This window comes from Bufo bufo, chromosome 5 (assembly GCF_905171765.1).
Source record: "Bufo bufo chromosome 5, aBufBuf1.1, whole genome shotgun sequence".
NCBI classification, from domain to species: domain Eukaryota; kingdom Metazoa; phylum Chordata; class Amphibia; order Anura; family Bufonidae; genus Bufo; species Bufo bufo.
This window is the reverse complement of record NC_053393.1, coordinates 159,673,913-159,700,612: the sequence shown is the minus strand read 5'-3', so window position 1 is coordinate 159,700,612 and position 26,700 is coordinate 159,673,913. Positions and strand designations below refer to the sequence as shown.

Here is a 26,700-nt window from a genome sequence, read left to right as displayed (position 1 = left end):
AAATGCTTAGAGAATCTGCCGGACGTTCCTATAATATCCGAATAGGGTCATTAACATCTAACCTTTCCCAATATATCATGCTCTATTGCAGCCTGTGGTGGGGAAGACCCAGTCATATATTAGGGATACCACAGACATCGTTGGGACATTGGAGGGCCTGGACGTCCAGCCTGACTGGATAATCGGCACGTTGGACGTCCAGTCTCTCTATACCAGTATTAAACATGACATTGTTATACTGTTTGCAATACAAACAGGGTATTGCAGCAGTAAAATCCCAACTCGAAATGAATGGCACTATGTGCACTAAACAGAATTTCTGATGGAGCGGATTAAATTCATACTCCATCACAATTATTTTTATTTTGAGGGCGATTGTTTTCTGCAGCTCTGTGGGACGGCTATGGGGACCAGGTTCGCCCCCAGCTATGCAAATTTATTTCTGGCACAATGGGAATATGAAAATATTGCTCCCAGGCTGGGGACAGACCTGGTCCTATGGTGTCCTTACATTGACGATGTTCTGTTTGTTTGGAAGGAAGATATACATCAGTTGCAACGTTTTCTGGACAGTCTGAACAACAATGATATGAACTTGGTCTTCCTACCTAAGATAGGAGAGGAATTCACTGAATTCCTAGACATTCAGATCACACGACGGAACAATAAATACATCTGTAATACTCATTACAAACCGACTGCGAAGAACAGCTTTATACCATTCACAAGCTGCCACTTACCCCAGTGGCTTCTAAATATCCCTTTGGGCCAGTTCCGTCAGATTAAGCGTAATTGCACTGATGCAGCGAATTTTGAGTCCGAGGCCCTAAAAAATGAAACAACAATTTGAATGTAAGGATTATCCTGAAAACATTTTGGAAGATGCCCTGGAGAAAATAAGAAAAACCGATAGAGAGACCTTCTTTCAGCCACATACGCACAAAGGGAAAATAAAGGAGGGTGAACTCAAGTTGATTTTACCATATAGTGCACAATTTAAACAGATAGGTCACATCATCAATCAGCACTGGCATTTTTTATTAAGAGATAAGGTTATTGGGCCTTTGTTTCACACTTCCCTCTTATCACATTCACTAAAGTACCAAACTTAGGATTAAAAATAGCACCTTCCATAAAGAATCACAATAAAAAAGAGGAATTCACAACTTCAAAAATGGCTGAATATAATGGCTTCTATAGGTGTTGGAGATGTTTGGGTGTAAAAGCTAGTCATTTCGAAAAAGATTAACCAAGATCCAATGCACCCAGAACCAGTTCACTTTAGACCTCAAAGGTTGCCTAACATGCGATTCCTCCAGTGTTGTCTACCTTATCCAGTGCCCCTGCCAGAGACAATATATTGGCAGAACCAAGAGACCCCTGAAAGTAAGAATAACGGAACATCTGAATAACATCAATAAAGGTTATGAAAACCTCTTTATCGAAACACATAAAGGTGTCGCATAACAGCGACTTTCAGGTGCATCTTGTTTGTGTCCCTGGAGAAGGTAGACATACACTGGAGAGGGAGGCAACCATAATATGAGAATGTCCCGAGCCGTATCCAGAAGAATCTACGACTTTGGTAGTCTTCTCCTGCAGGGTCTGAACTCAGACTTAGAGATTTTTGGTTTCAATTGAATTACTGACCCCAATGAAAACCACGAGGGCATATACACATATAAAGAAATATTGATAACATGCTTATACAACCGATCTATATATAAGCACTATAGGTGTGATGTCATGTTAGAATACCTCACATGGATGACGAATATTAAGAGAAGGCGGATAATGCTTAGATAAGTTATAAAACCCTAAAAACATTTGTAAAATGCATCTAGGAAAATTCACCAATACGGTATGAAAAATCATGCATCTATCATATAGGGGCTCACAAAAGCAAGTAAACTTGGGATGTTATGGAGAATCCTCTGGTAGTCACGAATAACTATGGGCCTGAAAGAAACCCTCTATATAGAAGATAAATAGGGCCATTCTGCACATTCCCTGAAAAAAACGCAACTATAAAAATAAAACGCATGAAAAACGCATGTAAGAAAATCCACTGACATCATAGGGGAATTTGATCAAAGATGTTAGGTCAGTAATAGGGTACACTCTCTGTGAAGCCTTCTCTTAAAAAATGAAAAAATGGTGGAAGAAATGGTGAGAAAATTGATTTGAATGTTTATAATATGAGGGAATTAAAAATGTCTGTGTGATATTTAAGAAAAGAAATCCATGCAAAGTATGATTGGAGAGCAACTTAGGGAAAAACTCATGTGAGGTGGATACCATTCAGATTGAAAGGAATGAGACGCTGATCCTGAGCTGTCTATTACACATTTAAATTTGGAAATATGGAGATCTATATATTATCCCATGTTGACATAAGGTCTGTTCTTGGGAAATGTACAATATTCTATGTATGAAAAAACATACGGAACTTGATGAAAAAACATATGGAAAAGACCAACAGAAAGCAGTTTCTGAGTATTGCAACATAATTCCCAAGGCCTGCCAAGCGAATGAAACCAATTAACTAATAATGAAGTGAAAATTAAAAATCGAGACGACACAGATACCCACTGGGGAAGAGATAAGTTATTGTACATGGCCATTGTACAACTTACTGCTAAAGAAGCACAATATCTTTCTATCCTACTCACGTAAGCAAAGATTCGAAACAAACTCTCACGAGAACTAGACGAGATCCCGGTGAAGCTTACAAACCGAAACTACGGCGCCAAGTGGAGAGTGGTCGAACTGAGGGACGCCACAGTAGAAATCTTTTGCACACTCGAACAAGGTGAACCAGCGAGGTATACCGTGAGTACAGATATAATCTGAAAACAGACTGTATTGAGACTTTACAGAGACAATATTTCCGATACAAAAGGCCCTGTACATGTGGGCTGACTACATTCGCAGCACGGTCGGAACCATATGTATGGTGTGCTCAGACTCCTGAGATAGTCGAAACAGATGGACGGTCTGAACATTGTTCAATGTGGAGTCATATAGTTATCTACGCACAGTGATTCGTTATCTAAGGTCCTGCATGAATTTGCTCTCTTGAAACTATATGTTGCACTGAACCTGTATGTGTCTATATTATAAGCCATCTATTAATGATTATTACAATCTGAAATACAGCTGTGTATACGCCGTCCAAGGTAGATTTCGCTCTACCACATTAGCTGTGATCCATAGTCATCCCCACTGGGAGGATACGGATGCAGCTTTCTTGATATAGCGAACCTTGGAGGCGACGTTTTTGTATTAATGTAAAACTCTGGTACTAGATATATCCATATTTTCCTTTTTATATATTTTATTCATTTTATTTAATGTATACATGTTGATGTAGTCATAATAAATTTTTATTCCATTTCCACGTGATTTCCAATTGTTCTGAGTGCCGGTTCAACTTCTCAAACTTAAAAGTATTCATTGGTTAATCAGTCTGGGCCGGGAGATTTATTATTTTTAGTTGATTTGATAAATATTGATTTGCGTAAGATGCTCTGGGGATAGTTTTGGGGCAGGCTAGATATCACATAGTAATTTGGGGTCGGTTGGGGCACTGATTGTTGTCTTTTGAGGTTATACAAGTCAAAGTAGTAATCCGCTAAGGTATTGGAGTTACCTTGGGGGTTAGTGATCTTTTCTTTGTGAGAGTTGTAAATAAACAGTAGTTTTTTTCCTGTTTTTTGGCGGATGTAATTTTATTGGCCAATATTATACTCGCTCTATTTCCTTGTGAGTAATATTTCGCCTTTGATTTCCTTAAGTTGTGTTCAAATTTATTTGATAGAAGCTGTATAGTTTGTAGCATAAATCTTTAAGTTCGTTTAATATACAGGGTGGGGCCATTTATATGGATACCCCTTAATAAAATGGGAATGGTTGGGTGATATTAACTTCCTGTTTGTGCACATTAGTATAGTGAGGGGGGGAAACTCTTCAAGATGGGTGGTGACCATGGCGTCCATTTTGAAGTCGCCATTTTGATTCCAACTTTTGTTTTTTCATAGGAAGAGGGTCATGTGACACATCAAACTTATTGGGAATTTCACAAGAAAAACAATGGTGTGCTTGGTTTAGGCGTAACTTTATTCTTTCATGAGTTATTTACAAGTTTCTGACCACTTAAAAAATGTGTTCAATGTGCGGCCCATTGTGTTTGGATTGTCAATGCAACCCTCTTCTCCCACTCTTCACACACTGATAGCAACACCGCAGGAGAAATGCTAGCACAGGGCTTCCAGTATCCGTAGTTTCAGGTGCTGCACATCTCGTATCTTCACAGCATAGACGATTGCCTTCAGATGATACGAGATGTGCAGCACCTGAAACTACGATACTGGAAGCCTGGCTAGCATTTCTCCTGAGGTGTTGCTATGAGTGTGTGAAGAGTGGGAGAAGAGGGTTGCATTGACAATTCCAACACAATGTGCAGCACATTGAACACATTTTATAAGTGGTCAGGAAACTTGTAAATAACTCATGAAAGAATAAAGTTGCGTTAAAACCAAGCACACCATTGTTTTTTCTTGTGAAATCCCCAATAAGTTTGATGTGTCACAGTGACCCTCTTCCTATTGAAAAAACAAAAGTTGGATTCAAAATGGCCGACTTCAAAATGTCCGCCATGGTCACCACTCATCTTGAAAGATTTCCCCCCTCACATATACCTAATGTGCCACAAGCAGGAAGTTAATATCACCAACCATTTCCATTTATTAAGGTGTATCCATATAAATGGCCCACCCTGTAGTTTGGAAAGGGTTTTAATTTTGTCCATAGCTTCTAATTTGGTAATGGATGTACATAGTTGTTCCGTACAAATGTGTCTGTTTTTTTAAGAAGGCTGAAATGCGAATAAGATGGCCTCTATATAAGCCTTATGTGCGCACCAAGTCAATAGTAGGGTTGCACATCTGGAGTACAGTTAGGACTCGTTCACACGACCGTGTCGTTTTTTGCGGTCCGCAAATTGCGGATCCGCAAAACACTGATGGCGTCTGTGTGCGTTCCACAATTTGCTGAATGCACTTGACAGCCATTGATATAACTGCCAAGTCTTGTCCACAAAATGTGACAAGAAATAGGACAGGTTATAATTTTTTTGCGGGGCCGCGGAACAGAGCAACGGATGCGGACAGCACAACGGAGTGCTGTCCGCATCTTTTGCGGCCTCATTGAAGTGAAGTGGGTCCGCATTCCGACCGCAAAAAATGCGGCTCGGATACGGACCAAAACAAAGGCCGTGTGCATGAGGCCTTATACTTGAAATATTCTGTTGAGAGCTTCATTAATTTGGGATGGGGGGGGGGTGAAGGTAAAGATAAATGGGTAGTTGTTGGTTCGCCAGGGGTGTGTATGTGAGTTGGTTGAATCGCTCCGAGATAAGGCATGAAATTGGTTCGGGATTGGACCATGTTATGGAATCTATGCTAGAGGACAAGATGTTTTGTAAAGTCCATTTGTTGACAATTATCAAATCAATCCTAGGATACTGTTTATGGGGGTGTAAATAAAAAGTGTAATCGCGTTCTGATGCGTGTAACTCTCTCCAAGTGTCATATAATTCTTCTGCTAGTAAGTATTGCGCAAAAAATAAGGGGGATTGAGATTTTGTATGGTTCGACTTGTCAATAGATGGCGATGGAGGCAAGTTGAAGTCTTCATATATAACTAGAGAGCCTTGTTTGATGTATAGGGCGGTGGTTACTACCTCTTTGATAAATGCAAGTTGGTTTGTGTTTGGTGCGTACAGGGAAACCAAGGTGTATATTGAGTTGTTGATGTTACATACTAATATAATATATCTCCCATTGTTGTCAGTCTTGCTTTGAATCAATTGAAAAGAAAAGGAATCTATAATAAAAAGGAACAGTAATAATTACCCCTCTTTTCTTGTTCACTGCAGGTGATGCAAATAAGTTGTTACATTTTTTATGGTTAGGTCTATAAGTATCAGATTAATTCAAGTGATTTTCTTGAATGCAAATCACGCCACTTTTAAGAGAGGTAACTTCTTTCCATAATAGAGATCTTTTAAAAGGACTATTTAGTCCATTAGCATTAATTGAGGAAATTTTGATAACCATCGCTGGCAGTAAAGGTAGTGCAAAGTAAACATTACAATATGCTACAGAGCAGGTGCGGGCACCTCACGTATGGGTGACGCAGCTGCTCTACAGCCATAAATATAAGAATATCGAGCTCACTTGTCACCTAAGAATTACAGGGTAATGTTAAGGTAAAAGCAAGGGAAAGAAAAAGGGATGAAAAGGAGTTGGGATAGATAAAGTTAAACAGTACAATTTAACTCTATAACAGGGTAGCTAAATCAGAGTCCGGTTCAAAGAGAACCGACTGGATACCAATTTATCCAGGTAACAACGGAGGTGGACCTGCAATAAAGTGCAAACAAATAACTCGGTCTAGTGACTCTTGAATAGCAAAAAGGATTTGCCCTTTAAGGCACGTGGGAATAGTCCTTTTTTGTTCGATAAGGCTTTCAGGTCCATTCTCTCTTCATCTACTGTAGTCAGGGACCATTTCTGGAGTAGTTGTATGGTATCGCTTGGGGAAGAGATCGAGTGAGTTATTCCGTTCTTGAAGATCAGGAGTTTTACTGGGTAGCACCATTTATATGGGATGTTGTGATCCCTGATAATTTTGGTAGCAGCGGAGAATTCTCTGCGTCTATTCAGTGTTGCTGCCGAGAGGTCAGAAAATATTAAGATGTTCTTGAAGCGTTCAGGAAGATCTTGTGTGGAGTTTGCTGCTTTGAGGATTAGTTCTTTAAAATGATCGAAGTGCAGTCTGGCAATGATATCTCTGGGGGCGGCACTGGGAGCGCTTTTGGGTTTAGGTATTCTGTGCGCTCTATCAATTAATAGATCTCTCTGTTCTGCTTTTGAAACTGAGCAACAAAAATTTCCTTGATAGCTTCAGGTTCAACTGTCTCCTGAATCCCTCTGAATCTTAAATTATTGTGTCTTGAGCGGTCCTCAAGATCCGCTAGTTTGAATTTAAGTGCTGATATGTCGTCTTCCACATCATTATTTGCGTTCACTAATTGGTTGTGGGCATTGGTAAATTCTTCCATGTTATCCTCAATATGGGATGTTCTCTCTCCAATTTGAGTGATATCTTTTTGTAAGGCAGAGAATGCAGAGGTGATGTCTTTTTGTTTAGAGTGTCTCAGGCCATGTAATAAGGACCTTAGATTAGTTTCTGTGACTGGTGCAGAGTGGGCACTAACTGTTGGGGGTGAAGGAGAGCGGCTTACTTGAGTACCTCTCTCCTGAAGTGAGATTCCCTCATCATAGGAGGCTGCTGCGTCTTGCAGCATATGCTGGTAAGGGGCAGCTGCTGATATTTGCTGCTTTTTAGATGGAGAGGAGATTGCTGAGGAAGGAGAGTTTTGTAAGTGCGAGGGGCTTCTTCCCCCTCTATTTGTGAGGCGCGTTGGAAAGAGCGCGTTATCTGGCTGTGCCTCAGATTCTGCCTGGTGTGAGGAGCGGGTGCCATCTTGGATTCCTCTGGCTGCCCTGCTGATCGACTCTGTTTTGCTGGGCGCTTCCTCCTAGTGCGACCCATACCTGAATATGGTGAGATGGGGGTCCGGAGAGTTTCCCATGGCTTTGGGGAGATGTTGGGGTACTTGACTTGCAGGCTCCGGGGCTAGCGCGGCTTGCGTCCGCTCAGCTCCTCATCCGGCCATGCCCCCCTGTATTAACTTCCTCTACATAATAAAAGCTATTTGCTCAAGTGGCACAACCCTTTTAAATTGAAAATAATTTAGATTCTTTTTTGGGCAAAATCGCCTACCTATTTGCTTATTCCATCGTTTCAAATCCAAGGAAGTAAAGCGAGGCTCCTGTATTGGGCATCTTTTTTTTCAAGTTACAGAACATAAAAATTGACCCTATTTAGCTGCTTGTATCTGTTCTCAGAATGACTATCTGCACTCAGTCTGGCTTGGCCTCATTGATCAGAAGTCTGGAGTTACACAACAGCTGGTATAGAACATGTCCACAGAAGGTAGAATTGGGTCTCTTTAACACGAGGGAGTTTTCTGTCCAGATGCGATGTGTGTTGTGAATGGACAGCATCCGGACTGAATCCTGACCCATTCATTTCACCGGATCTGTGCACATGTTTCACGCATCATGTTTGTGTTCAGGAAAAATCGCAGCTTGTTCTATATTGTGTGTTTTTCACACAGCCCTGGGTCCATAGATGTGAACGGGCCTTGCTTGAAAAACAGAAGGCATTTAGATGCAACACGTCTTTCACTGAGTGTTGCTTGAAGATGTAGATTGTTATTCTAAAGTTTTTCTTCACATGCGTGAAAAACACATCAAAACTGGTAACATCCACACAGAAAAACAAAAACACTGAACACAATTGCAGACAAAACTGAGCGTGCAAAACTATCAGTTTTTCCTCTGACATCCATATCACTCGTGTGACAAAGGCCTTAGGGCTTATTCACGAGACCGTTTTCTCTTCCATGTGCTGTCCATTTTAAAAACAGACTCGGTGTGTGTCTCAGCCCTCAGACCCCTACCAATCTAAAAGTCCTATAACATATCAAAAGTTTAACCAAAAAGAAGTAGATTGAAAATACTGTGCCACTTTAAATGGATATTCCAAGATTTTGATACTGATGACCTATCCAGGATAGGTCATCAGTATCTGATCGGTGGGGGTCCAACACCTGGGAGCCTTGCCGATCAGCTGCTTGAGAAGGCATCGGCTCTGCTGTGAGTGCCGCAGATTGCACAGCCCTGTGCTTGGTATCACGGCTCCGCTCCATTCACTTCCATGGGCATAAGCACAATACCAAGCACAGTCACTATACAATGTACGGCGCTGTGCTTTGTAAACTGTGAGAAGGGCGTGGCGCTCACAGGAGCGGTGCTGCCTTCTCAAACAGCTGATCATCGGGATCCCAGATGTTGGACCCCTACGGATCAGATCCTTATGACCTATACCAGGGCTGGCCAACCTGAGGCTCTCCAGCTGTTGTAAAACTACAATTCCCACCATGCCCTGCTGTAGGCTTATAGTTGTAGGCTGTCTGGGCATGCTGGGAGTTGTAGTTTTGCAACAGCTGGAGAGCCGCAGGTTGGCCAGCCCTGACCTATACTGTGGATGGGTCATCAGTAGGGATGAGCCAATCGACTTCGGATCAAACATCCGAAGTCGATTTGCATAAAAATTTCTTTCTAATACTGTAACTTAGGCTCATCGGAGCCAATACATTCTAATACTGTACAGCTCCTGTACTGAGTTTTATGCAAATCGACTTCGGATGTTTCATCTGAAGTCTATTCGCTCATCCCTAGTGATCAGTATCAAAATCTTGGAAAACCCCTTTAAAGTGTACCTGTAATTCCAGACAGCCTCCCCACCCCCAAATAAACATCTGAAGTGCCCCAACATGCCATAATAAACCTTTGGATCAAGTAGTTTCACTTTTATTGTTCTCTTTCTGTGCATGCACCAAGTTGTCTATGCTAAATCAGCACTGCAGCATGGATGAAGGGGCGTTCCCTGCGGTACTGGCTGGTTCCCTCATTACCTACACTTTGGTGTTTCTGCATCAGCTAAGACACTAATCCAGGCGGAGAGCTCTGTAATACTGTCTGTGCAGGCAGACCGTACTTTGGAAAGAATACAGGTCACAGGAAGACATCCGCCTTCTCTGTAATGGGGCCATGTATTCAGATTTCTGATGACAGCGTTTGTTTGTGATAGATGACAAGACAGGACTTGAAATGAGCAGATTGCTATCTTCTCCTGTTAATGAAGGCTGCGGTTTGTAAAAGCAACTCTGCAAGGAGAGTTGGGTTGCCATTCCTGCACCGAGCTGTAAAAAATTTGATTGAGTTGCTCATTCAAGGATGGAGGAACCCGGCCACTTATTCCTCTCCTGAACCAGAGATTGTAGCGTTACTTTGGTGCCTTATGATTCTTCACTGTGCACAGTGGGGGGTGTATGGAGTGGTGGTCAAGCATTACTCATCTCCCATAAACTTGCACAGCGCACACTGCCATCACAACTCCTTTGTGGCTGACCTCAGGGAGAGGGCTGCAGTCTCTCCATTTTAGTGATGAAGTGGAAGCTCCACTCAGGGATCCCGTGAGTGAAGGGCCCTGATTGCTCAGTCAGTCTAACGGAATGGATCCGTGGACAACATGCTCACTACTGATTCATTCAGGCTAAGGGATTGCTGTGGGTGCTGTTTGTGATAGAACTCCTTTCAATTTTAGACGATCGCAGTTCCACACCCATTAGCAACAAAAAAAACAAAAACAGTGCACCTAGATACTTAGGTATCAGGAGGGGTGTGTAAATTATTGCAATTGTTGTCTTATTAGAAACGGGGTCTCTGTCCACTGGAGGGTGTAAAAGTGCTTTCCCCGCTGCCCTATTAAAAAAGGCTTTCAGAGGCTACTTTTGGGTAGTGTACCTCTTGGTGAGAGGTTGTTGACTGCTAGACATGCCTCTACAATGCACATATTGAACAATTGACAGACCGGGGGGAGCATCGTTGAACTGAGAGAAGAACGTTAGATGTTTTGATGAATTGCTGACCATCTAGGCATTCTGACCTCTCTGTTCCAGGCACTTAACAGAAGGAATGTATATATGAATGGGCACTCGTACATTAGGAATCACATAAAGGCAATACAGAGACAATTTATTTAATGCTAAATACAATAATCAATAATAGATAAATGTAATAAAAATAGTAGTTAAAAATATAACAATAAACAAATTATAGGCAATGGTGATCTGATACACTGCCCTTGATTTGGCCTATATACCCTAGTGTAGGGCAACCTCGGATGGTACAGTATAATGGTATCAGTAAACCATTTGGGCAGTGTACGGGATTAGCAAGTTAGCTAGCATATAATGAACAATCCATCAAAAAACGTTTCCGACAGTATATTAAAATATAAAAAAACTAGGGTAATGTCGCTATAATCTATAGGAAATAACCACTATGGCATCTAAGGGTTTGGAATTGCCAATTATTATAAGATGATCATTTTACGTCCATCATGCGGTGAAAAATGACAATATCCATAATATAATAGAGAGGATGTGATTATATATTCCAAAGAAAGGGAATTCATAGTTATGTCTTAAAAATAAAGCGTCTCTATTATATTGTAGCAGTTTTGCTTAATTACTCACCCAAATGTTCTATTGTAGCAATTTTGCTTAATCACTTGTTCAAATGTTCTCGATGAAACTCTATTGTATTATAACAATTGCTTATAGGGGTTATTCCTAATGCCCAATTCTTTTGTATATGTTGTACTCATTGTTGTGAGATCTACATCCATCTGTGGCGTCCCACGTGGTGATTAGGCTGGTAAGTTCAGGCTACTTTCACACTCGCGTTTGGTGCGGATCCTTAATGGATCTGCACAGATTGATCAGTTTAGATAATACAACCGTCTGCATCCGTTCAGAACGGATCCATTTCTATTATCTTTAACATAGCCAAGACGGATTGAAAATGGAGGACGGATCTGTTTTCTATTGTGTCATAGAAAATGGATCCAGGGCTCCAGATGGCGACCAAAATGGTCGCAAATGCGACCTACAATTGCTAAATGGCGACAAGACATAAGTTGTGGGTAAACTGTTTGAAGGTTTTCTGAGAGATGCTATGTTAGAGCATCTCAACGGAAATAAGCAAATAACGCCATATCAGCATGGCTTCGTGAGGGATCGGTCATGCCAAACTAATTTAATCAGTTCCTATGAGGAGGTAAGTTCTAGACTTGACAGCGGCGAATCAATGGATGTCGTATATATGGACTTCTCCAAAGCATTTGACACTGTACCACATAAAAGGTCAGTATATAAATGAGAATAAATAAATATATGAGAATGCTCGGACTGGGAAAAAACGTCTGTATGTGGGTAAGTAACTGGCTGAGGGATAGAAAACAGAGGGTGGTTATTAGTGGTACACACTCAGATTGGGTCACTGTCACTAGTGGGGTACCTCAGGGGTCAGTATTGGGCCCTATTCTCTAATATATTTATTAATGATCTTGTAGAAGGCTTGCATAGTAAAATATAAATTTTCGCAGATGACACTAAACTGTGTAAAGTAAGTAACACTGAAGAGGACAGTATACTACTACAGAGGGATCGGGATAGATTGGAGGCTTGGGCAGATAAGTGGCAGATGAGGTTTTACACTGACAAATGTAAAGTTATGGACATGGGACGGAATAATGCAAGTCACCCGTACATACTAAATGATAAAACACTCGGTAACACTGACATGGAAAAGGATCTAGGAATTTTAATAAACAGCAAACTAAGCTGCAAAAACCAGTGTCAGGCAGCTGCTGCCGAGGCCAATAAGATAATGGGTTGTATCAAAAGGGGCATAGATGCCCGTGATAAGAACATAGTCCTACCACTTTACAAATCACTAGTCAGAGCACACATGGAGTACTGTGTACAGTTCTGGGCTCCTGTGAACAAGGCAGACATAGCAGGGCTGGAGAGGGTCCAGAGGAGGGCAACTAAAGTAATAACTGGAATGGGGCAACTACAGTACCCTGAAAGATTATCAAAATTAGGGTTATTCACTTTAGAAAAAAGACGACTGAGGGGAGATCTAATTACTATGTATAAATATATCAGGGGTCAGTACAGAGATCTCTCCCATCATCTATTTATCCCCAGGACTGTGACGAGGGGACATCCTCTGCGTCTGGAGGAAAGAAGGTTTGTACACAAACCTAGAAGAGGATTCTTTACGGTAAGAGCAGTGAGACTATAGAACTCTCTGCCTGAGGAGGTGGTGATGGTGAGTACAATAAAGGAATTCAAGAGGGGCCTGGATGTATTTCTGGAGCGTAATAATATTACAGGATATAGCTACTAGAGAGGGGTCGTTGATCCAGGGAGTTATTCTGATTGCCTGATTGGAGTCTGGAAGGAATTTTTTATTCCCCTAAAGTGAGGAAAATTGGCTTCTACCTCACAGTTTTTTTTTTTTTGCCTCCCTCTGGATCAACTTGCAGGATGACAGGCCAAACTGGATGGACAAATGTCTTTTTTCGGTCTTATGTACTATGTTACTAAGACCCGCCGCTGCGCTGCCGCAAACTGACATGGCATGAGCTGCTGTCAGCGCGTGCCATGTTCTTCTCAACACAGCACAGGGGAGAAGGAGGCAGTCACTCCCCCCCCCCTGTGCCGCTGCCACCAATGGGCTGATAGCCCCTCCCCTCCTCCTCCCTGCTATGGCCACTGTGCCACCAATGAATATCGTTTATGCCTAATACAAACGCAGTCTGCGGGTGCCGGACATATCCCATACCCGGCACCAAGCCTCTATGACTGCGCGCTGTGATCCGCTGCTATTAACCCCTCAGGTGCGGCACCTGTGGGGTTAATTGTGGTGGATCACAGCGCGCAGTCATAGAGGCTGGGTGCCGGGTATGGGATATGTCCGGCACCCGCAGCCTGCGTTTGTATTAAGCTTAAACGATATTCATTGGTGGCGCAAAGCACTGAACTCCCCCAACCCCAGTATTATAAATCAGAATCATTGGTGGTGCAGTGCGCCCCCCCCCCCCCCCCCCAAGTATTATCATTGGTGGTGCAGTGGCAGCTCCGATCGGAGCGCCAGCAGTGTAATCCTGGGGCTCCGATCGGTTACCATGGTAGCCAGGACACTATTGAAGCCCTGGCTGCCGTAGTCAGCTCCCTGATGCTGTGTGTACTATGCACAGAGCAGCAGGAAGAGTGTGAAGTCCTATTTACCCTGATAAAGCTCTATTAGGGTGAATAGAACAAGGGATGAAAGATCACAGGTTCTAGCCCCTAAGGGGGGAAATAGGTATTAAATAAAAAGTTTAAAAAAAAAAAAGGTAAAAAAAAACACCGAAATATTAAGTTTAAATCACCCCCTTGCCCAATTTTACATATAAAATCTATAAACAATAAAAAAAAATTACATATCGCCACGCCCGAAAAAGTGCGAACTATTAAAATATTTAAAAATATCTCCTATGTGGTGAACGCTGTAACAGAAAAAAATAAATTAAATTTGCCAAATTTTTTGTCACCTTGTCCTGACAAAAATTAGGTTAGGACTGTTCTATTATGGTCCAGACGTTCCATAAAATGTGGAATGCACGCGGCTTTTTTGGTTTTATTTTTTTCACGTGGTTTTGAGTATCGCAATACTTTTTTATGGTATCGAAATAGAGTCAAAATGTTGGTATCGTGACAACCCTAGGTAAGACATGAGTTTTTTTTTAATTTTTATTATACCGTAATTCTATGTATTTTAAATTTGGCAAATAAAAATTTAAATTGGGCGACTAAATTTTTCAGGTTAGGAGCCAATGGCTCCTTGATATTTTTTTTTTAGTCTGGAACCCTGTGGATCCATCACCATTGACTTACATTCTGTGCCAGGATGGATCCGTTTGGCTCAGTTTCGTCAGACGGACACCAAAACGGTGCAAGCAGTGTTTTGGTGTCCGCCTCCAAAGCGGAATGGAGACGGACCGGAGGTAAATTGATGCATTCTGAGCGGATCCTTTTTTTATTCAGAATGCATTAGGGCAAACTGATCAGTTTTGGACCGCTTCTGAGAGCCCATTACGGATCTCACAAACGGAAAGCCAAAACGCCAGTGTGAAAGTGGCCTTACATCCATTGATGTGGTGTAGAAGTATGAGAAGAAAGGTTATCAATTTCTTAGGTAGATTAGTTGCGGTGAATATTCAGCATCACATGTATCCCAATCTGTTGTGAATATGCCGCACTGGTTGTATACGGCCGCTCCGATATCTCAGCTGGCTGGGCTGTGGATTGCAGAGTATAGTCTGCGTGCACTCTGCGTCCCATGTGTCCCAGATCTTCCAGACACTCGTGGTGAGGATCAGCTGGCTGTCAGCTCCTTCCAGATCCAGTTTGTATCGTCCGAGCTTGTATACCTTTATCTTCTCTGTTTTTCAGTGAAGCGCTTCATTAGTTTTTCAATATAGGGTTATGTACCATATCAGTGGATATTACCCCTGATGTTCACGGGTTCTATGTCGAGTTTGCAAGTGTATAAAGCACGCCAGACGCGTTTCGGAGTATCTCCCTACTCCTTCATTAGTGGCTACATTTGCTATGAAAAGACGGCCAGATTTTATACCGATGCATCTCAAGATATTGTGAGACAGTGACAGATCTCACACAGGTTAAAGGCAAGGAAGGGGTGGATCCACACCCCTATTCCACTACAGGTAAGACCAGCTAGAGGTACTCAGGCTGGCATAAAGCACCTCCCAGGGTGTCAGCAAGGGGGGAGTGTGTTACCCGTGGACAGAGGCCTGGAGGCTCTGTGAATGTGGTCTCAGCTGGGCAAGGCTGAGGGACCACGAGGCTGGACTACTGGCTAAGAAAGCCGCACCTGTGAACTGTGAGCTATACGTTAGGTGAGTCAGGTTATTATATGTTTAGTTAGAGCCGGGCAGGTGTTTGTTTTGTATTATGTTTTGTTTTTGCTGAGGTGCCAAATAAAAGCAATGTTTGGACCTTTAAAACTTGGTGTCCGTGAAGACGTGTGTGAATGTCCCCCGGATAAGAGCTAATCCCCCACAATAGATAGAAAGGTTGGACCGGATTTTGGAGTGTAAGAATTACAAAACCCGGTCTATTGCGGTTTTCGTGCGTTTTTTCAGGTACTCATGCGTTTTTTGCTATTCAGTATATATACCAGCTGTAGTATACTTCCAATAACTTATTTTAAGCCACTTACTTTGCTGTTATTGTTGACTTTCAACAACAAATATTGTTTTGCCTAAAATAAATAAAATGTACACACAGATATAAAATATCTAAAATCCTGGAATCAATTGATATCTTGTTTTTATTAAAATAAAATATTGTATTTTCACATCCCTGTAAGTAGATTTATGCTTACTATCAAACCGAAATGTACTCAAATATGACATATATGTAATAGAAGTATACAGGGTGGGGGCCCTGATAAACAGCCAGACTGCGATCCCTCGTCGGCAGGGGGCACCCACCCTTTCAAAGAGAACTGAAGATTTCTAATTTTAGCATTCAGACCTTCTGGTAAGAGACTGTCTGGATTCCGCTCTTGACATTCTTGCGATATGGTCACCCCCCCCCCAGTGACTTTCTACTTGTTCTAGTGCAGCAAAGGTAAGGAAATTAGGCGTCTTGGTGCTCAGTGCAGGTCCTGCCATTCACAGCCGCACACCATCGCCTTTGTTTGCAGTGGTGTCATGAATGAGAAACCTGGACTGCTATAGACTGGAACCATATAGTCTTTAACAATGAATCTAGGTTCTGTTTGAGATCCGATGTTGATCGTCTTCGAGTATGGAGCCCTCAAGGTCAACACTTCACTCCTGCCTGTGCAATGGAGTGATACACTGCTCCAAGTGCTGGTGTGATCATCTGCTGAGCTGTTGTATACCACAGTTTTACAAGGGTGGCATCCTGCGGCCACATGGCACGGCTTCCTACTGGCATTTTTCAGCAGGATAATGCTCGCTGACGCACAGCAACGGTTCCCCCAGGAATGTCTCCTCCAGATTGTAACACTTCCTGGTCACCTGTTGAGCATTTATGGGACCAGCTGGGCCGCCAGCTTACAGTAACTTACATTTATCATCATCTTGCATGTTCTCCACTTAATATAACAATTCTGGAGCATCATTTTTTATAACACTACATTGTGCGGTTCCTGTTTTTATTCCTTCTAGAAATGTATGCATAAATTAACAACCGGGTGTTACCAGGTGTGTGGGGGTGTCGCAATACACTCGGAGCTGAGCGTGTCAGCCTTTGTAAGAACCCACCTCTTTGACACGGGAATGGAAACACCCGATTCTCAATTCATTCATAAATTTCTAGGAGGAATAACCGAGAAATGGCACAATGCAGAGCTCTAAGAAAAGATGTTTCGGAGTTGCTCTTCCTTGGGGAATAACAGTATTTCCTAAAGCAGACATGTCTGGAGAGTCGGCAAATAAATAACAACATTAACATAGTTTTTTGTGTGACGCGTGCAGTGGCAATGTACTTACTGTACGTATTAGCGTTTACCAGCCTGTGACCCAGCCGTCATTCATAAACTGTCTGGGGGGGGGGGGTTCAGCCACAATAGACCCTTGTTCTGTGGAGACAGGACTGAAGGTTCCTCCTGTTACGTTTTTGAGGTCAGCTAGGCTCTGCTTACACCGCGATGTTTGAATACCGTTTAGATATATCTCTTATTTGTCTTTTCCTGTATAGCCTAGTTTTTCTGAAAAATGTGCAACTGTACAGCATCCCGGGTATCTGCCTACTGGTTTTCAAATATGTAGTAGAGCTTATACATCTATTGTACTGAATAACATAGCAGAGACCTACGGGTATGTCTGTGTGAAGTATACAGAGTCAAGTCACATTATCATGACTACTTCCGATGACGGCAGCATGTGGCTCGTGAAGGAAGCCACGTGGCCTGTGCTGGCTTAGTGGGTATGTAGGTAGTGTGTCTTCTAGGCTGTCTGCACACATATCCCTCCTGATGGGGGGAAAAGGGACGATTACTGGCTTTTTTGTGAACTGTTCATGTGCTGCTGTGGTGAAAGTGTATTGTGAGTGGACAAATGCCATCATTGTGAATAAGCAACGTGGAAGTTGCGGAGCACCACGTGCCAATGATGTGAGGGTGAACGTTACAAAGGTGCACAAGGGCGGACCGACGAGCTGCGCTGGAGCTGATCACCTCCAAAATTAAACCAAAAGCTACCAGATGTGTCTCTAACAATGCTGCAGTCCGGAGCAGATTAGTGGTCTGGGGAATGTTTTTGTGGCATGTTTTCTGGGCCCACTCATCCATGTGGAAGGCACACTCAACCGACTTTGGTATGAATCCATCCTTGCAAATCACGTACACCCATACATGCTGAATTGTCTTCCATGAGGCAGATGGGACCTTCGTGCAACGCATTGTGACATGTCACATGGCTAGTAATGTCCAACATTGATTTGGAAGAACATGACCAAGACTACCCTGACCTCCTAATCCCCAGGCTGGAACCCAATTGAGCATCTGTGGGACCACTTTGATCGTCTTGTTCAATCTATGGATCCTCCGCCTTTCACACTCCAGCAGCTGTGAGACGCACTGCAGTCAGCGTGGCTCCAGATACCTGTGACAACCTACCAGGACCTTATTGAGTCACTCCCAGCCCATCCAGCTGCTGCCCGTGCTACACACAGCGGTTACTCTGGATATTGGGGTACTTTCACACTAGTGTGTTTCTTTTCTGGCATAGAGTTCCGTCCTAGGGGCTCTATACAGGAAAAGAACTGGTCAGTTTTATCCTAATGCATTCTGAATGGAGAGCAATCCGTTCAGGATGCATCAGGATGTCTTCAGTCTTTTTGACTGATTAGGACAGAGATAAAACCGCAGCATGCTACGGTTTTTATCTCCGGCCAAAAAAACAGAACACTTGCCTGAATGCCGACTCCGGCATTTTTTTTTCCATAGAAGTGTATTTGTGCCGAATCCCGCATTCAAAATACTGGAATGCCGGATGCGCAGACTGAAAAATATGTGAGAAAAATAAATGCTGGATCCGTTTTTCCGGATGACACCGGAAAGACTGATTCGGCATTTTAATGCATTTTGTAAGACTGATCAGGATCCTGATCAGTCTTACAAATCCCATCAGTTGGCATACGTTTTGCCGGATCCGGCAGGCAGTTCTGGCGATGGAACTGCGTGCCAGATCACTCTGCTGCAAGTGTGAAAGTAGCCTAAGCTGGTGGTCATAATAATGTGACACGACTGTGTATAATGAACATTTTGTCTGCTTGAATTACAGTATATAAGCATGTAAGTGAATACTCTGCTTTCTATTATGTATTTATATATATTATTTTTACATTACTATTTTAAAAATGGCCTGTATTTACTGAATATTATATTTATTTTAGTCTGACCTGAAATGTGTGCAAGATGCCAAAGGAGGTTCATTTTACAGAGACCACTGTCCAGTCCTGGGTGAGTGTTGTGGGTCATTAGCTGTCACATCTTTCCTGCTGATATATTCCTCTTAAGAATTATTTTTAAAGAAATATTTTGTTTTCCTTTCAAGCTGATGAGATGAGCTAAAACGGTGTCCACTACTTGAATTAAAGCGGTTGTGTCAATTCAGCAAATTGCATTTATCATGTAGACAAAATTAATACAAGTCACTTACTAATGTATTGTCATTACCCATACTGCTTCCTTGGCTGGCTGGATTCATTTTTCCATCACATTATACACTGCTTGTTTGCATGGTTATGACCACAGCAATATGGACAATCACAATACATTAGTAAGTGGCTTGTATTAACTTTCTCTACATGATAAATGCTCTCTGCTAAAGTGAAACAACCCCTTTAATCCCAATATATTGGTTAGCTCTAGCCTGCTTTCCAGCAGAGCCAGAAAAGTTACAAATAAGGGACAATTCACATCACGTTTTTGCCCTACGTGAAACATATATGTTGGGAGAAAAAAAGAAAGCAAAAGTTTAGTACGCTTTGCTTTTCCATCCTGCAGAGTTCAGCAAAAAAACACGTATGTTAAATGGATACTTTTCTTACAATAGAACTTGATGGTGACGGATGCTACTGTATGGCATCTGTTTAACCCCTTCAGGACATCCGCCATACATGTTCAGCTGATGTCTGTTATTTAAATATGGAGCCAGCTCGTGAGCGCAGCCGGCTCCATAGCCTGCAGGTTTCTGCTGTTTTACACAGCAGAGGCCCGTGGCTAATGTCTGCAATTGATAACGCTATTTGCAGATGTTTAACCCTTTCAAGACCGGGTGATTGTCCTTTTTTTTTTCATTTTCGTTAACTCCCAGCTATTCCAAAGCCATAACTTTTTTTATTTTTCCATTTACGTAGCCATATGAAGGCTTGTTTTTTGCGGGACAAGATGCACTATTTATGGTTGCATACAATTTAGTGGGAAGCGTTAAAAAATGATAAATGGAATGAAATTGGGAAAAATGCTGCATGTTTTTTGGGGTTTTGTATTTACGGCGTTCCCTATATAAAACTGACCAGTTACTTTCATTCTCTAGGTCATTATGAATCCGGCGATACCACATAAGTATATTTTTCTGGTGTTTTTATACTGAAAAAGAAATAATAACCTTGAAATACATTTTTTTTATCTTTTAGTTGCCATATTCTGACCCCTATAACTTTTTTGTAGTTATATGTATGGAGTTGTGTGAGGGCTCATTATTTGCGGGGCGATCAGTACTTTTCAATCATATCATTTTGGGGTGTGTATGACTTTTTGATCACCTTTTAAAATAAAAATAATTGTGGGAGAAGTGACATAAAAACGGCGAATTGGCCATTTAGACTTTCCCCCCATTTCGACGTTTTCTGTAGAAGATAATTTAATAGAACGGGCATTTTTGCACCCGTTGATATCAATGATGTGCATTTTTTATGGGGTTTTTTTCAATTTGGGGAAAGGGGGTAATTTGAGTTTTTTAAATTTTTAAGAACATGTTTTGTTTTTCTACAATTTTTTTTTTAATTTTTTTTTATCACTGGACTTCTTTTCTCATAGACTCCATTAGCATTGGAGTCTTTGAGGCTTTCACTGTGTTTCTATGGAGCACAGCTCCAGGAAAGGGCTCCATAGAAATTACTTTGCAGCAGCCTCCTGTCACACAGCAGGACAGGGACTGCTGTGAACACCCTCTGCCGGTGGGAGCCGGTGCATACCCGGAGGCACGTGCTTCTGGGTTTTCACACTCTGAGATGCCTGAAATGTCCAAAGATTTTTTTTCTTCCCAGTATTGAAACACAAGCACAACTATATAACTGTGGTATTACTGTAATTGTACTGACAGAATGAAGGTAACAGGTCTGTTTTACCGCATAGGAAACGCTGTAAAAACTAAATAAAGTTGTGGCTTTGTGAAGGCAGGGAATGAAAACTAAAAATCACCTGGTGCTGAAGGGGTTAACTTGTACATCATGTGTATACGTTAAACGCGGGACAGAAACCTGATGTGAACACAGCCTAAATCACACTCCTGGAATCATTCAGGTATAAAACTTAGGCTTCCTACGATTGGTGACTATAGCATTAAATACACAGGACCTCTCTCGGCACAGTAAATGTGTCACATAAGTGTTTCCAAGTCTGCATTTTTTCCCTCTCTGCACTCTGTCGGCATCTAATTCACTGTATAGCGGTGTGTCTTAATATTCAATGCTAGTATTCTACATCAGAGGAAAAATCGAGGAAAAACATAGCGCCGACCATAGTAACATAGTTTATAAGGCTGAAAAAAGACATCTGTCCATCCAGTTCGGCCTGTCATCCTGCAAGTTGATCCAGAGGAAGGCAAAAAAAAAACTGTGAGGTAGAAGCTAATTCTCCTCTCTTTAGGGCTCTTTCACACTTGCGTTATTGTCTTCCGGCATAGAGTTCCATCGTCGGGGCTCTATGCCGGAAGAATCCTGATCAGGATTATCCTAATGCATTCTGAATAGAGAGAAATCCGTTCAGGATGTCTTCAGTTCCGGAACAGAACGTTTGTTGGCCGGAGAAAATGCCGCAGCATGCTGCGCTTTTTGCTCCGGCCAAAAATCCGGAACACTTGCCGCAAGGCCGGATCCGGAATTAATGCCCATTGGAAGGCATTGATCCGGATCCGGCCTTAAGCTAAACGTCGTTTCGGCGCATTGCCGGAGCCGACATTTAGCTTTTTCAGAGTGGTTACCATGGCTGCCGGGACGCTAAAGTCCTGACAGCCATGGTAAGTGTAGTGGGGAGCAGGGGAGCAGCATACTTACCGTCCGTGCGGCTCCCAGGGCGCTCCAGAGTGACGTCAGGGCGCCCCAAGCGCATGGATCATGTGATCGCATGGATCACGTCATCCATGCGCATGGGGCGCTCTGACGTCATTCTGGAGCGCCCCGGGAGCCGCACGGACTGTAAGTATACCGCTCCCCACTACTACTATGGCAACCAGGACTTTAATAGCGTCCTGGGTGCCATAGTAACACTGAAAGCATTTGGAAGACGGTTCCGTCTTCAAATGCTTTCAGTACACTTGCGTTTTTCCGGATCCGGCGGGCACCTCCGGCAACGGAAGTGCATGCCGGATCCCAACAACGCAAGTGTGAAAGAGGCCTAAGGGGGATAAAATTCCTTCCCGACTCCAATCAGGCAATCAGAATAACTCCCTGGATCAACGACCCCTCTCTAGTAGCTATAGCCTGTAATATTATTACACTCCAGAAATACATCCAGGCCTCTTGAACTCTTTTAGTGAACTCACTATCACCACCTCCTCAGGCAGAGACTTCCATAGTCTCACTGCTCTTACTGTAAAGAATCCTCTTCTATGTTTGTGTTCAAACCTTCTTTCCTCCAGACGCAGAGGGTGTCCCCTCGTCACAGTCCTGGGGATAAATAGATGATGGGATAGATCTCTGTACTGACCCCTGATATATTTATACATAGTTATTAAATCTCCCTCAGTCATCTTTTTTGACCCTAATTTTGATAATCTTTCAGGGTACTGTAGTTGCCCCATTCCAGTTATTACTTTCGTTGCCTCCTCTGAACCCTCTCCAGCTCTGCTATGTCTGCTTTGTTCACTGGAGCCCAGAACTGTACACAGTACTCCATGTGTGGTCTGACTAATGATTTGTAAAGTGGTAGGACTATGTTCTTATCACGGGCATCTATGCCCCTTTTGATGCAACCCATTATCTTATTGAAATTACTATCCGTATTAAAGATTTTATAATGAGATAAATTGTCACAATAGTTTTTAAAGTAAAGGGCATGTATGAAAAAAGAAGTGACTTTTTAAAAAATACCTTTATTAAATATTAAAGTGGGTATAGGTATGTATATACCAACAGTGAAAAGACTACATTAACTGAGATTACTCAGTGGGGGAGTAGTAGCCCCTTAGACGAAAAACACACATAATGACACGGTATACACTTAATTAGATGGGTACGGGGAAAAAGTTCTAGTCCGATAATTGAATTGCAGGGTTAGAAACGGGAAACAGCTACCAGCTACCATTATCTTATTGGCCTTGGCAGCAGCTGCCTGACACTGGTTTCTACAGCTTAGTGTGCTGTTCACTAAAATTCCTAGATCCTTTTCCATGCCAGTGTTACCCAGTGTTTTATCATTTAGTATGTCCGGGTGACTTGCATTATTCCTTATCAATCATTTATATAACCTTATTTGTCAGTGCTAAACCTCATCTGCCACCTATGTATCTGCCCAAGCCTCCAATCTATCCTCTTGCGTGTTAATTACTTTACACAGTTTAGTGTCATCTGCAAAAATTGATATTTTACTGTGCAAGCCTTCTACAAGATCATTGATAAATATATTGAAGATAATAGGGCCCAATACTGACCCCTGTGGTACTCCGTTAGTGATAGTGACCCAATTGGAGTGTGTACCATTAATAACCACCCTTTGTTTTCTATCACTAAGCCAGTTACTTACCCACATACAGACATTTTCTCCCAGTCCGAGCATTGGAGAAGTCCAGATACAGTGGGGGAAATAATTATTTGACCCCTCACTGATTTTGTAAGTTTGTCCAATGACAAAGAAATGAAAAGTCTCAGAACAGTATCATTTCAATGGTAGGTTTATTGTAACAGTGGCAGATAGCACATCAAAAGGAAAATCGAAAAAATAACTTTAAATAAAAGATAGCAACTGATTTGCATTTCATTGAGTGAAATAAGTATTTGAACCCTCTAACAAAAAAAGACTTAATACTTGGTGGAAAAACCCTTGTTTGCAAGCACAGAGGTCAAACGTTTCTTGTAATTGATGACCAAGTTTGCGCACATTTTAGGAGGAATGTTGGTCCACTCCTCTTTGCAGATCATCTCTAAATCCCTAAGGTTTCGAGGCTGTCTCTGTGCAACTCTGAGCTTGAGCTCCCTCCATAGGTTTTCGATTGGATTAAGGTCCGGAGACTGACTAGGCCACTCCATGACCTTAATGTGCTTCTTCTTGAGCCACTCCTTTGTTGCCTTTGCTGTATGTTTTGGGTCATTGTCGTGCTGGAACACCCATCCACGACCCATTTTCAGTTTCCTGGCAGAGGGAAGGAGGTTGTCGCTCAGGATTTCACGATACATGGCTCCGTCCATTTTCCCGTTTATGCGAATAAGTTGTCCTGTGCCCTTAGCAGAAAAACACCCCCAAAGCAAAATGTTTCCACCCCCATGCTTGACGGTGGGGACGGTGTTTTGGGGGTCATAGGCAGCATTTTTCTTCCTCCAAACACAGCGAGTTGAGTTAATGCCAAAGAGCTCTATTTTGGTCTCATCAGACCACAGCACCTTCTCCCAGTCACTCTCTGAATCATTCAGGTGTTCATTGGCAAACTTCAGACGGGCCTGCACATGTGCCTTCCTGAGCAGGGGGACCTTGCGAGCCCTGCAGGATTTTAATCCATTGCGGTGTAATGTGTTTCCAATGGTTTTCTTGGTGACTGTGGTCCCTGCTAATTTGAGGTCATTAACTAACTCCTCCCGTGTAGTTCTAGGATGCTTTTTCACCTTTCTCAGAACCATTGACACCCCACGAGGTGAGATCTTGCGTGGAGCCCCAGAGCGAGGTCGATTGATGGTCATTTTGTGCTCTTTCCATTTTCGAACAATCGCACCAACAGTTGTCACCTTCTCTCCCAGCTTCTTGCTAATGGTTTTGTAGCCCATTCCAGCCTTGTGCAGGTCTACAATTTTGTCTCTGACATCCTTGGACAGCTCTTTGGTCTTTCCCATGTTGGAGAGTTTGGAGTCTGCTTGATTGATTGATTCTGTGGACAGGTGTCTTTTATACAGGTGACTAGTTAAGACAGGTGTCCTTAATGAGGGTGACTAATTGAGTAGAAGTGTCTAACCACTCTGTGGGAGCCAGAACTCTTAATGGTTGGTAGGGGTTCAAATACTTATTTCACTCAATGAAATGCAAATCAGTTGCTATCTTTTATTTAAAGTTATTTTTTCGATTTTCCTTTTGATGTGCTATCTGCCACTGTTACAATAAACCTACCATTGAAATGATACTGTTCTGAGACTTTTCATTTCTTTGTCATTGGACAAACTTACAAAATCAGTGAGGGGTCAAATAATTATTTCCCCCACTGTATATGACATCCATTGATTCGCCGTGGTCAAGTCTAGAACTTACCTCCTCATAGAAACGGATAAAATTAGTTTGACATGACCGATCCCTCAAGAAACCATGCTGATATGGCGTTATTTGCTTATTTTGATAGAGGTAGATAGCATCTCTTAGAAAACTTTCAAACAGTTTACCCACGACAGATGTTAAACTTATCGGCCTATAGTTTCCTGGCTCTGTTTTTGGACCGTTTTTGAATATTGGCACAACATCAAGTCAAAACACATGTAGGACACCAGACCTTCATGCCCGACCCAGGGTTTCACCCTTGTATCGAATTATTCTGGGATGTCCTTCTGATGTAGGAGCAATGAAGATTGACACACCACTGCATAGTGGATGAGACGGCACATCGAGGATTATATGAGTGGAGATTGACAGAAATGCAGACCACTTTTTTGACACATTTTACTGGACTGGTTTTAGGGTGGTGATGAGGTCCTGTGTATTCAGTTTCAGATTTACCCAGCAACAGAAGCAGAACGTTTTTTACTTGGGTGATTCCAGATGCGTGATTTGTCTCCACTACCTGTCTCTCTTCTGACCTGGAGACCACAGGACTGGGTGATGGAGTGGCATTCTCCATTACAGACTGTTTCCATAGTAAGAATCTATGAACAGCCCAGTAAGGCTTGTCTGTGGTTTGCTTGTGACCGTATATTTCAATATGAAGTTATGATCCTTGCAATTTTGAAAGGCTTATCATCAATATTTCAAGCGAGCGCTGTGTATACAGATCAGGAAGTGCTATGCGCTTCCTGTCCCGACCTGGTGGTTATGTGACCGCTGTGGTCGGGAGAGTGCAGGAGCTGTTAGGTCTTCCACAGACCTCGATCAGCCCTGCACTGAGGCTGTACAGCGCTGTATTATGCTGTACAGCCTCTCTGGGGGGTGTATTTCCCCTGTAACTGGGGCTACTATGTCAGCCCCAGTTACAGGAGAAATCATTGGTGAAAAAAAAATTATTAAGTCAAATGTCCCCCAGAGGTCTTGTATGACCTTATGGGGGACGCAAAGTGTAAAAAAAAAAAAAAAAAGGGTTTTGAAAAAAATTTAATAAAAAAACTTTCACATTAAAAAAACCAAATCCATTAATTTAAAAATAGAAGAACAAAAATAAAATAGTAATAGGTAGAGGATACGGTCGGCACTGCTGTAGGTGTGAGATTTTATTTGGTGCTGCACTGATCGAATGTGAGTAGTGGTGGTGCTCATAAAAAACAAGTAGTATTTGCAACAAAGAGAAAAGAATGCGGCACTCACCAAAAAAACTCTTTGCAGCTTTATTCACATAAAAAGGTCAGAGTCATGCCGGCAAAACACAGCTAGAAGGCAACAGTCGTTTCGCTCTTGTTGCGCTTTTTCAAGCCATCAGTGACTA

The 26,700-nt window shown here is 42.3% G+C and overlaps 1 protein-coding gene across 3 annotated transcripts in view; it reads left to right on the top strand.

Moving 5' to 3' along the window:
- MIB1 (MIB E3 ubiquitin protein ligase 1) overlaps positions 1 to 26,700 on the top strand; it is a 122,452-nt gene that overhangs the window by 35,809 nt on the left and 59,943 nt on the right. For all 3 annotated transcript variants that reach the window (XR_005779299.1, XM_040434024.1, XM_040434025.1), the window contains exon 5: positions 19,046 to 19,112. Coding sequence is in view for 2 of the 3 variants with exons in the window: in XM_040434024.1 (XP_040289958.1) it covers positions 19,046 to 19,112 (67 nt within the window). In the remaining variant the exon portion in view is untranslated. The remainder of the gene's footprint in view (positions 1 to 19,045; positions 19,113 to 26,700) is intronic.